At 42.4% G+C, this 13,016-nt stretch overlaps 1 protein-coding gene across 6 annotated transcripts in view; it reads right to left on the bottom strand.

The window, feature by feature from the left end:
• LOC139543128 (arginine-glutamic acid dipeptide repeats protein-like) overlaps window positions 1-13,016 on the bottom strand; it is a 350,494-nt gene that overhangs the window by 76,086 nt on the left and 261,392 nt on the right. For all 6 annotated transcript variants that reach the window (XM_071349337.1, XM_071349339.1, XM_071349340.1 and 3 more), the window contains 4 exons: window positions 6,611-6,659; window positions 6,139-6,275; window positions 5,363-5,462; window positions 4,474-4,572 (listed from right to left, as the gene is read on the bottom strand). In XM_071349337.1, coding sequence (XP_071205438.1) covers window positions 4,474-4,572; window positions 5,363-5,462; window positions 6,139-6,275; window positions 6,611-6,659 — 385 coding nt within the window. The remainder of the gene's footprint in view (window positions 1-4,473; window positions 4,573-5,362; window positions 5,463-6,138; window positions 6,276-6,610; window positions 6,660-13,016) is intronic.

Raw genomic sequence — 13,016 nt, 5'->3', positions numbered from 1 at the left:
GGCTGCCGGGCCAAACTGAGCAATCGGGGAGAAGGGCCTTGGTCAGGGAGGTGACCAAGAACCCAATGTTCACCTTCCAGAAGGACAACCATCTCTGCAGCACTCCACTAATCAGGCCTTTATGGTAAAGAGGCCAGACGGAAGCCACTCCTCAGTAAAAGGCACAACAGCTTGGAGTTACCTAAAGCACCTAAAGGACTCTCAGACCATGAGAAACAAGATTATCTGGTCTAATGACCAGAATGCCAAGAGTCACATCTGGAGGATACTTGGCACTATCCCTACGGTGAAGCTTGGTGGTGGCTGCATCATGCTGTGGGGATGTTTTTCAGCGGCAAGGACTGGAAGACTAGTCAGGATCGAGGGAAAGATGAACGGAGCAAAGTACAGAGAGATCCTTGATGAAAACCTGCTCCAGAGTGCTCAGGACCTCAGACTGGGGCGAAGGTTCACCTTCCATTAGGTCTACGAACCTAAGCACACAGCCAAGACAACGCAGGAGTGGCCCAGCCAGACAATGTCCTTGAGTGGCCCAGCCAGAGCCCGGACTTGAACCCGAACGAACATCTCCGGAGAGACCTGAAAATAGCCGTGCAGTGACACTCCCCATCCAACCTGACAGACCTTGAGAGGATCTGCAGAGAAGAATGGGAGAAACTCTCCAAATACAGGTGTGCCAAGCTTGTAGCGTCATACCCAAGAAGACTCGAGGCTGTAATCACTGCCAAAGGTGCTTCAACAAAGTACTGAGTAAACAGTCTGAATATGTGATGTTTTTTTATCTTTATACATTTGCAAAATTTGCAAAATTCCTGTTTTCACTTTGTCATTTTGGGGTATTGTGTGTAGATTGATAACGGGGAAAAAACGATTTAATCCATTTTAGAATAAGGCTGTAACAAAATGTGGAAAAAGTCAAAGGGTCTGAATACTTTCTGAATGCACTGTAAATCATACAGAGATTTCATAGCTGGTCTATTGCTACTAAAGAACGAGCGACTTAATCTGTTACGATTACCTGCCTGGAATGACATAAAATGTCATGTACAGGAGCACGAGACAAAACTAGATGTTGTAATAATAGTACAAGACTAGGTTTTACTGTGGAAGAACTTGACTGGCCTGCACTGAGCCCCGACCTCAACCTCAGGACCTACACATTCAAATATGTTTTACTAGTCCAGGACAGGGCATACACAAACATATATGTTTTACTACAGTACCAGTCAAAAGTTTGGACACACCTACTCATTCAAGTTTTTCTTTGTTTTTACTATTTTCTACATTGTAGAATAATAGTGAAGACATCGAAACTATGAAATAACACATATGGAATCATGTAGTAACCAAAAAAGTGTAAGGCAAATCAAAATATATTTGATATATGAGATGCTTCAATGTAGCCAATCAAAGCCTTCAAGACAGCTTTGCACACTCTTGGCATTCTCTACCAGCTTCATGAGGTAGTCACCTGGAATGCATTTCAATTAACAGGTGTGCCTTGTTAAAAGTTGATTTGTGGATTTTTTTTTTCTTCTTAATGCGTTTGAGCCAATCAGCTGTGTTGTGAAGGTAGGGGGGGTATACAGGAGATAGCCCTATTTGGTAAAAAAACAAGTCCATATTATGGCAAGAACAGCTCAAATAAGCAAAGAGGAACGACAGTCCATCATTAATTTAAGTTTCTTCAAGTGCGGTCGCAAAAATCATCAAGCGCTATGATGAAACTGGCTCTCATGAGGACCGCCACAGGAAAGGAAGACACAGGGTTACCTCTGCTGCAGAGGATAAGTTCATTAGTTACCAGCCTCAGAAATTGCAGCCCAAGTAAATGCTTCAGAGTTCAAGTAACAGACACATCAACTGATCAGAGGAGACTGTGTGAATCAGGCCTTCATGGTTGAATTGTTGCAAAGAAACCACTACTAAAGGACACCAATAATAAGAAGAGACTTGCTTGGGCCAAGAGAAACGAGCAATGGACATTAGACCAGTGGAAATCTGTCCTTTTTTAAAAAGATTTTTGGTTCCAACTGCCGTGTCTTTGTGAGACGCAGAGTAGGTGAAAGGATGATCTCTGCATGTGTGGTTCCCACCGTGAAGCATGGAGGAGGAGGTGTGATGGTGTTTTGCTCGTGACACTGTCCGTGATTTATTTAGAATTCAAGGCACACTTAACTAGCATGGCTACCACAGCATTCTGCAGTGATACGCCATCCCATCTGGTTTGGGCTTAGTGGGACTATCATTTGTTTTTCAACAGGACAATGACCCAACACACCTCCAGGCTGTGTAAGGGCTATTTGACCAAGAAGGAGAGTGATGGAGTGCTGCATCAGATGACCTGGCCTCCACAATCACCCAACCTCAACCCATTTGAGATGGTTTGGGATGAGTTTCACCGCAGAGGGAAGGAAAAGCAGCCAACAAGTGCTCAGCATATGTGGGAACTCCTTCAAGACTGTTGGAAAAGCATTCCTCATGAAGCTGGTTGAGAGAATGCCAAGTGTGAACAAAGCTGGCTACTTTGAAGAATCGAAAACATATTTTGATTTGTTTAACACTTTTTTGGTTAATACATGATTCCATATTTGTCATTTCATAGTGTTGATGTCTTCACTATTATTCTACAATGTAGAAAATAGTAAAAAATAAAGAAGAACCTTTGAATGAGTAGGTGTGTCCAAACTTTTCACTGGTACTGTAGCCCAGGTCAGGAACTACACAAACCAATATGTTTTACTAGTCCAGGTCAGGAACTACCAAAGACAGACGATTTTAACACGCTACACGCTTTAGCACTCGTGATCTTAGGCTTGTGTGCGGCTGCTCGGCCACGGAAACAAGTCACAACACTGTCTGTCCTCAATTGCAACACTCACTACTGAGTTCCAAACTGCCTCTGCAACATCAGCACAAGAACTGTTCGTCAGGAGCTTCATGAAATGGGTTTCCATGGCCGAGCAGCCGCACACAAGCCTAAGATCACCATGCGCAATGCCAAGCGTTGGCTAAAGCTCACCGCCATTGGACTCTTATCTAAAGTGATGGAATCACGCTTCACCATCTGGCAAGCCGACGGACTAATCTATGTTTGGCAGATGCCAGGAGAACGCTACCTGCCCCAATGCATTGTGCCAACTGTAAAGTTTGGTGGAGGAGGAATAATGGTCTGGGGCTGTTTTTCATGGTTCGGGCTAAGCCCATTAGTTCCAGTAAAGGGAAATCTTAACGCTACAGCATACAATGACATTCTAGACGATTCTGTGCTTTCAACTTTGTAGCAACAGTTTGGGGAAGGCCCTTTCCTGTTTCAGCATGACAATGCCCCTGTGCACAAAGCAAGGTCCATACAGAAATGGTTTGTCGAGATCGCTGTGGAAGAACTTGACTGGCCTGCACATAGCTCTGACTTTAACTCCATCAAAACACCTTTGGGATGAATTGGAACACTGACTGCAAGCCAGGCCTAATCACCCGACATCAGTACCCGACCTCCCTAAGGCTCTTGTGGCTGAACGGAAACAAATCCCCGCAGCAATGTTCCAACATCTAGTGGAAAGCCTTCCCAGAAGACTGGAGGCTGTTATAGCAGCAATGTTCCAACATCTAGTGGAAAGCCTTCCCAGAAGACTGGAGGCTGTTATAGCAGCAATGTTCCAACATCTAGTGGAAAGCCTTCCCAGAAGACTGGAGGCTGTTATAGCAGCAATGTTCCAACATCTAGTGGAAAGCCTTCCCAGAAGACTTGGAGGCTGTTATAGCAGCAATGTTCCAACATCTAGTGGAAAGCCTTCCCTGAAGACTGGAGGCTGTTATAGCAGCAATGTTCCAACATCTAGTGGAAAGCCTTCCCAGAAGACTTGGAGGCTGTTATAGCAGCAAAAAGGGGGGAACCAACTCCATATTAATGTCCATGATTTTTGGAATGAGATGTTGGGACGAGCAGGTGTCCACATACCTTTGGCCATGTAGTGTATTCTAATAGCAGAACGTTCTAGTCTCAGCTGGATTGAGATTGGAATCTAAATGGAGGACAACGATACAGGCTCTCACTCTTTTCCTTCTTCCTTACACACAAACACACACACACACACACACAACTTCTTCCAAGCTGAAGATTTTTTTTTCTGCAGGCGATAAACAGGATGCAGGTGCTCTCAACACTTATTTTTTTTATGTGACGGGCCCAAAGCAGCAGCTATACAGCAGAACCTTTGTCTCAACAACTCCCTCTTAAGACAACCCCAGTAACCCATAATAAGCCACTGGAGCATTGGAACAATATGGCTTATATAAAACAATATGGCTTATATTTTGTGTACATTGTGCTAGCTCAATCAAGCGCAGCTTGAAAGAAAATAAATACTATTTAAACCCAAGCTCTGATGCCAAAACGTCCTATCTAGAGGTTAACGGTTATCAAATAATAATAATAACAAACAATAATAATAATAATAATGAGTGTCTTACCACTTCGTCCTCTGACCAGCACTTTTCTATGAGTTTTGGAACAGGCTTCTTCACCAGTCGCTGTAGGGCCTTGCCTGCATCATAACGGCTCTCGTGGAGCTGAGGGGTAAAAACGTCAGTTCAACATTCAGAATATTTTATTCGAAATTATCTTATCTATGGACAAATGAAAAAACAACAGAAGGTGACTACAGATGTTAAACATTGCATTATTTATTCAATTTTCTCGATTCATTTACATTAAGCTCGCATACCAACTGCTTTCATCGACACACACACACACACACAACGTGCCAAGTCAACATTTATCCAGAGAAGACACACACCAACGTGTCATGTCAACATTATCCTGAGCGACTTAAGTCACTGCATCAAATCACACTTATTTATATAGCATCAAGCATCAGCTGATATCTCAAAGTGCTGTACAGAAAGCCAGCCTAAAACCCCAAACAGCAAGCAATGCAGGTGTAGAAGCACGGTGGCTAGGAAAAACTCCCTAGAAAGGCCAGAACCTAGGAAGAAACCTAGAGAGGAACCAGGCTATGAGGGGTGGCCAGTCCTCTTCTGGCTGTGCCGGGTGGAGATTATAACAGAACATGGCCAAGATGTTCAAATGTTCATAAATGACCAGCAAGGTCAGATAATAATAATCACAGTGAACAGGTCAGGGCTCCATAGCCGCAGGCAGAACAGTTGAAACTGGAGAAGCAGCACGGCATCAGTCCCTTTACTTTAGACAAACAAAGGGATCCCCCCCCCCCCCCCCCCCCGTCACTTTATGTAAAGTAGAGGTACTGATGCTGTGACTAAGTCGCTCTGGATAAGAGTGTCTGCTAAATGACCAATAATGTTCAACATGGCAGCGTGGGTTGTAAAAGCTAGTTACCGTGTTGAGTGCGTTGAGCGTGGTGTCGTCCCGCGAGGCTGCTAGGCAACCGTCTTCTGTAGAACCTCCGTCACACATCCCAGCGAAGGCAGCCATACTCCTGCAGAACAAACATTAACAGATGGAGAAACGTCTATCCGACAACTAACAAACTACAATGCAAGTCACAGAGAGAGAGAGAAAAAAAAATGACAACTGATATGTCCAACCTTAAGTCAGCAAAGATCAATCCTCTATTTAAATATTGTTATATACCTTCCAATACATCTAGGACTCTTGACCCTGTTTCACACTGGTGTCTGGTATGTAGGCCAGCTCAGTACAGATTATATGGGCTTGGCAGTGGGAAGTGGGTAATAGAGCCCCACAGAGGAGGTATAATAATACCCATAAAACCTAGCGGTTACAAGCAAATATATTGATAAGTCACCTTGTTCTAGAGAGATTTACACGGTTATCTAAACATCACGCCAGGGTAAACCTACATGACCAAACAGCCCGTATTTTAAATGATTCTAAAAAACAAACTGGAACCATTTCCCTGTTTGACCGCTAGGCTTTATGGGTATTATAATTCATACTGTGGTACTCTATCGGACTATTCCCTTCTGACATGGAGCAGGGTCATGTCTCCTGAGCTCACCTAGCAGCTCTGAGGCAAGTTGACAGTAGGAAAAGGGTATATAGAATTATCATCTCGCCAGACAGTAGGGTCAAGGGTCATAGAGAATTATCCCTCCAGACAGTTGGGTCAAAGGTCACGAGTCAGGTTTCACCTTGCAGCCCTGAGGTACATGAGCAGGTCACAGTCGTTGACCCCTGGCATCCACACTAGCTCCTCATTCTCTGTTACAGCCTGAGCCAGGACCCCCGGGGCGTCTGAGGGGAAGGGCTGCAGCTCAGGAAGCTTGGCCTAATTAGGCAGGAGGAGGAGGAGGAGGAGGGGGGGGGGTGTCAATCACACTACAAATAGCACCATAAGACTAGCCTGTGAAATATCAGCTTTCAAAAGCTTTTCATCACCATCTAGCAAGAGTGGCTGTGTGAACAACATGTTTGCAAAGCACTATGGTTTAAATATCTCTTTAAAAAAAGGAGAATGTTGGGAAATGTTAACAAATGTAAGTCATCCAAACTATGAATTAATCTATTTCATTTTATATTGTAATAAATTACAGGTGATATTCTTCATAGAAATCTATAAAAACACTGGACAGCTACTACAATAATACATGTAAAAATAGTTACTTGATGACTGGGTCCCACTCTGATCTCCCCCTGTGTGCTGTTTAGTCGCCTGGTAGAGAAAATAAGTTGTTAGATCACAACAAAGAAGATATGTACTACGGATGTTACAGGACAAGCTCAGTGCAATGACTAGTTCCTGTCCCCCTTGAGGGAATCATTATCTGGCTGGAGCAATAGGCGTGCAGACACTGAAGGTCGGCAGAACCAAGGTGAGACATCTTGTCTTTATTACAGAACAGGTAAACCAATCACGTCAATACCTCGGCAAACAAAGAGTTTGTTTGCTGGATGGAAAACCTCCCATTGTGGGGATGATTTTTTACTTGTCAAAATTCAAAAAAGGTGCGTTGCAGATTTTGTTGCAATTCAAGATAGATTAATTTTTTTCTATGGAAGATATGCTTCCGTGCACAAAGATAATGGGTGTTCTCAAGGATATGTTTTGCTATAACATGGCAGAAACAGCTCAGCGGATTCTTCTCTGAAGCTTGTATCAGCAACAAAACGGCATCCCACTTAAAAGAGGAGGAGGCGGTAGAACGGGTTGATACAGACTATTCCAGAGACACAGGCTGCCTGCAAAATGGCTGCTGGTTGGGTTACACAAATGTACAAAACGTCGGTAACCATAGCAACATCCGCCTAGCAATGTAATAATAATAATAGTGTTCCTCCTTGCCATCTCCCTCCAGCTGCAGTGGATTAGAGAAAATGACGAGATGTTCCTTTTCCCTTCCGTTGCCTAGGTGACGGCACATAGATTTTTCGTATAGTATAGTCTCTAGCTCATATAGCTCTGCTGCGGAGAGCAGAGGAAGCCCAGAAACTGTCAAGAGTGATATTTGAAGTAGAAACGTTCTCGCTCTCCATCACTGGAGCTGGCTGGGGTTAGTGCTGGCTGGACTGGGGTGAAACCTGAGTCTGTTAGGTCCCTGTGGTCGTGTTAATATCCTCCAACCACAACCCTGGCCCCTCACTGTGACGGGTACACACGTTTTACCCCCCTACCCTCCTCTCTCGCACCCCCCCCCCCCCCCTTGTGCTTTTTCCACCAATCCTCACACCCCATCCAGCAAGCCTTGCCCCCCCTTTCGCTCCTCTCCACCCCTCATCCCCCTTTCCCCTGGCCTCCACCATCCCTCATCCATTCCACTCTCTCTCTGACAGAGAGCAGACAGTTGTCAGGGGGGGGGGGGGGGTGATATTCCATAGTGTAATAAAATATGACAAATAGGTGCAGATGAAGAACCTCCTCAACTGGAGCATTGGGTTTATTATTGAGAGAGCAGACTGTATACTAGCTCTTCATTGGGTTTATTATTGAGAGAGCAGACTGTATACTAGCTCTTCATTGGGTTTATTATTGAGAGAGCAGACTGTATACTAGCTCTACATTGGGTTTATTATTGAGAGAGCAGACTGTATACTAGCTCTACATTGGGTTTATTATTGAGAGAGCAGACTGTATACTATCTCTTCATTGGGTTTATTATTGAGAGAGCAGACTGTATACTAGCTCTTCATTGGGTTTATTATTGAGAGAGCAGACTGTATACTAGCTCTTCATTGGGTTTATTACTGAGAGAGCAGACTGTATACTAGCTCTTCATTGGGTTTATTATTGAGAGAGCAGACTGTATACTAGCTCTTCATTGGGTTTATTATTGAGAGAGCAGACTGTATACTAGCTCTACATTGGGTTTATTATTGAGAGAGCAGACTGTATACTAGCTCTTCATTGGGTTTATTACTGAGAGAGCAGACTGTATACTATCTCTTCATTGGGTTTATTACTGAGAGAGCAGACTGTATACTATCTCTTCATTGGGTTTATTACTGAGAGAGCAGACTGTATACTAGCTCTACATTGGGTTTATTATTGAGAGAGCAGACTGTATACTAGCTCTTCATTGGGTTTATTATTGAGAGAGCAGACTGTATACTAGCTCTACATTGGGTTTATTATTGAGAGAGCAGACTGTATACTAGCTCTACATTGGGTTTATTACTGAGAGAGCAGACTGTATACTAGCTCTACATTGGGTTTATTACTGAGAGAGCAGACTGTATACTAGCTCTTCATTGGGTTTATTATTGAGAGAGCAGACTGTATACTAGCTCTACATTGGGTTTATTATTGAGAGAGCAGACTGTATACTAGCTCTACATTGGGTTTATTATTGAGAGAGCAGACTGTATACTAGCTCTTCATTGGGTTTATTACTGAGAGAGCAGACTGTATACTAGCTCTTCATTGGGTTTATTACTGAGAGAGCAGACTGTATACTAGCTCTACATTGGGTTTATTACTGAGAGAGCAGACTGTATACTAGCTCTACATTGGGTTTATTACTGAGAGAGCAGACTGTTTACTAGCTCTACATTGGGTTTATTATTGAGAGAGCAGACTGTATACTAGCTCTACATTGGGTTTATTACTGAGAGAGCAGACTGTATACTAGCTCTTCATTGGGTTTATTATTGATAGAGCAGACTGTATACTAGCTCTACATTGGGTTTATTACTGAGAGAGCAGACTGTATACTAGCTCTACATTGGGTTTATTACTGAGAGAGCAGACTGTATACTAGCTCTTCATTGGGTTTATTATTGAGAGAGCAGACTGTATACTAGCTCTTCATTGGGTTTATTATTGAGAGAGCAGACTGTATACTAGCTCTTCATTGGGTTTATTACTGAGAGAGCAGACTGTATACTAGCTCTTCATTGGGTTTATTATTGAGAGAGCAGACTGTATACTAGCTCTACATTGGGTTTATTATTGAGAGAGCAGACTGTATACTAGCTCTTCATTGGGTTTATTACTGAGAGAGCAGACTGTATACTAGCTCTTCATTGGGTTTATTATTGAGAGAGCAGACTGTATACTATCTCTTCATTGGGTTTATTACTGAGAGAGCAGACTGTATACTAGCTCTACATTGGGTTTATTATTGAGAGAGCAGACTGTATACTAGCTCTTCATTGGGTTTATTATTGAGAGAGCAGACTGTATACTAGCTCTACATTGGGTTTATTATTGAGAGAGCAGACTGTATACTAGCTCTACATTGGGTTTATTATTGAGAGAGCAGACTGTATACTAGCTCTACATTGGGTTTATTACTGAGAGAGCAGACTGTATACTAGCTCTTCATTGGGTTTATTATTGAGAGAGCAGACTGTATACTAGCTCTACATTGGGTTTATTATTGAGAGAGCAGACTGTATACTAGCTCTACATTGGGTTTATTATTGAGAGAGCAGACTGTATACTAGCTCTTCATTGGGTTTATTATTGAGAGAGCAGACTGTATACTAGCTCTTCATTGGGTTTATTACTGAGACAGCAGACTGTATACTAGCTCTACATTGGGTTTATTACTGAGAGAGCAGACTGTATACTAGCTCTACATTGGGTTTATTACTGAGAGAGCAGACTGTTTACTAGCTCTACATTGGGTTTATTATTGAGAGAGCAGACTGTATACTAGCTCTACATTGGGTTTATTACTGAGAGAGCAGACTGTATACTAGCTCTTCATTGGGTTTATTATTGATAGAGCAGACTGTATACTAGCTCTACATTGGGTTTATTACTGAGAGAGCAGACTGTATACTAGCTCTACATTGGGTTTATTACTGAGAGAGCAGACTGTATACTAGCTCTTCATTGGGTTTATTATTGAGAGAGCAGACTGTATACTAGCTCTTCATTGGGTTTATTGAGAGAGCAGACTGTATACTAGCTCTACATTGGGTTTATTATTGATAGAGCAGACTGTATACTAGCTCTTCATTGGGTTTATTATTGAGAGAGCAGACTGTATACTAGCTCTACATTGGGTTTATTACTGAGAGAGCAGACTGTATAGCAGCTCTGTGAAGAGTATAAGCGCTAGACATGTACGAATATAAGGTCTATGTAGGTACTCCTTAAAATGACGAACACTTTATTTAACGAGTCAACCAGGGCCATGTAGTATAACTACACAACTAAAACCTTACATTAGAAGTGTGCAACAGCGTGAAGGTGGAAACCTTTCAGAAAATGATCGGTGCAACACCAGGGACAAATACAATAAAAGTGAAATGTACAGTGCCTTCAGAAACTGTCTACGTACCACTTTCTCCACAGCCTGAATTTAAAATGGATTAAATAGAGATTTTGTGTCACTGGCCTTCACGCAATACCCTATAAGTGGAGTCAATAAGTATTCAACCCCTTTGCTGTGATAAGCCTAAATATGTTCATGAGTAAAAATGTGCTTAACAAGTCACATAATAAAGTTGCATTGTGCAATAAAAGTGTTTAACACATACAGATAATTGTAAGGTCCCTCAGTCAAGCAGTGAATTTCAAAAGAGACAACCACAAAGACCAGGGAAGTTTTAAAATGCTTCTCAAAGGCGGCACCTATTGGTAGATGGGAAAAATTGAAAAAGCCGACATTAAATATCCCTTTGAGCATGGTGAAGATTTTAATCTTTTTTTTTTGGGGGGGGGGGGGGGGGTGTATCAACGCACCAAGTCACTACAAAGACGTCCCTCCTAACTCAGTTGCCAGAGAGGAAGGAAACCGCTCAGGGATTTCACCATTAGGCCAATGGAGACTTTAAAACAATTAGAGTTTAATAAAAAATTATTTTCAATCACATTTATATATAGAGCCCTTTTTACATCAGCCGATGTCACAAAGTGCTTATACAGAAACCCAGCCTAAAACCCCAAACAGCAAGCAATGCAGGTGTAGAAGACCAAAGTGCTGTACAGATGGCTGTGATTGGAAAAGACTAATGATTGATCAACACATATTTTTGTTCAGTGTACAAACGCAACATGTAAAGTGTTGGTCCCATGTTTCATGTGCTGAAATAAAATATCACAGAAATTGTCCATACGCACAAAAAGCTAATTTCTCTCAAATGTTGTGCACAAATTGGTTTTCCATCCCTCTAAGTGAGCATTTCTACTTTGCCAAGATAATCCATCCACCTGACAGGTGTGGCATATTAAGAAGCTGATTAAAAAGCATGATCATTACACAGGTGCACCTTGTGCTGGGGACAATAAAAGGCCACTCTTAAATGAGCAGTTGTGTCACACAACACAATGCCACAGATGTCTCAAGTTGAGGGAGGGTGCAATTGGCAACTTGACTGCAGGAATGTCCACCAGAGCTGTTGCCAGAGAATTTCATGTCAATTTCTTTACCATAAGCTGTCTCCACCATCAATTTAGAGAATTTGGCAGTACATCCAAGCGGCCTCATAACTGCAGACCATGTATACGGCGTTGTGTGGGTGAGCGGTTTGCTGATGTCAACGTTGTGAACAGAGTGCCCTATGGTAGTGGTGGGGTTATGGTATGGACAGGCATAAGCTACAGAAAACAAATACATTTTATCGATGGCAATTTCAATGCAGAGAGATACCGTGACGAGATCCTGAGGTCCATTGTTGTGCCATTCATCCCCTGCCATCACCTCATGTTTCAGCATGATAATGCACAGACCCATGTCGCAAGGATCTGTACACAATTCCTGGAAGCTGAAAATATCCCAGTTCTTCCATGGCCTGCATACACAACAGACATGTCACCCATTGAGCATGTTTGGGATGCTCTGGATCGACGTGTACGACAGCGTGTTCCAGTTCCCACCAATATCCAGAAACTTCGCACAGCCATTGAAGAGGAGTGGGACAACATTCCACAGGCCACAATCAACAGCCTGATCAACTCTATGCAAAGGAGATGTGTCGCATTGCATGAGGCAAATGGTGGTCACATCAGATACTGACTGGTTTTCTGATCCAAGCCCCTACTTGTTTTTTAAGGCATCTGTGACCAACATATACATATCTGTATTCCCAGTCATGTAAAATCCATAGAATAGGGCCTAACACATTTATTTCAATTGACTAATTTTCTTATATGAAATTTAACTCAGTAAAACCTTTTAAATAGTTGGATGTTGGGTTTATACTTTTGTTCAGTGTAGTCACTCCACAATACTAACCGAATTGACAGAGTGAAAAGAAGGAAGCCTGTAATGAATAAAAATATTCCAAACATGCATCCTGTTTGCAACAAGGACACTTGTTTGGAAACGCAATAAAAAATGATTGTGAATACAAAAAGTGTTATGTTTGGAACTGGAACACGCTGTCGTACACGTCGATCTGTTTGGGACAAATCCAACACAACACATTACGGAATACCACTCTCCATATTTTCAAGCATAGTGTTTATAAAATGTATAATATCCCAATGCCCCGGTGATTGGGAACGTCGCCATGTGTAGGGTGCCGTCTTTCAGATGGGACGTTAAACAGGTATCCTGACACTTATTGTAAGAGTAGAGTGTCTAGGCTAAATTCCCAAACTGGCTCTCATACCATTATG

The sequence above is a fragment of the Salvelinus alpinus genome, chromosome 17 (genome assembly GCF_045679555.1).
Source record: "Salvelinus alpinus chromosome 17, SLU_Salpinus.1, whole genome shotgun sequence".
NCBI classification, from domain to species: Eukaryota; Metazoa; Chordata; class Actinopteri; order Salmoniformes; family Salmonidae; genus Salvelinus; species Salvelinus alpinus.
This window is presented reverse-complemented; position numbering and strand designations above follow the sequence as displayed.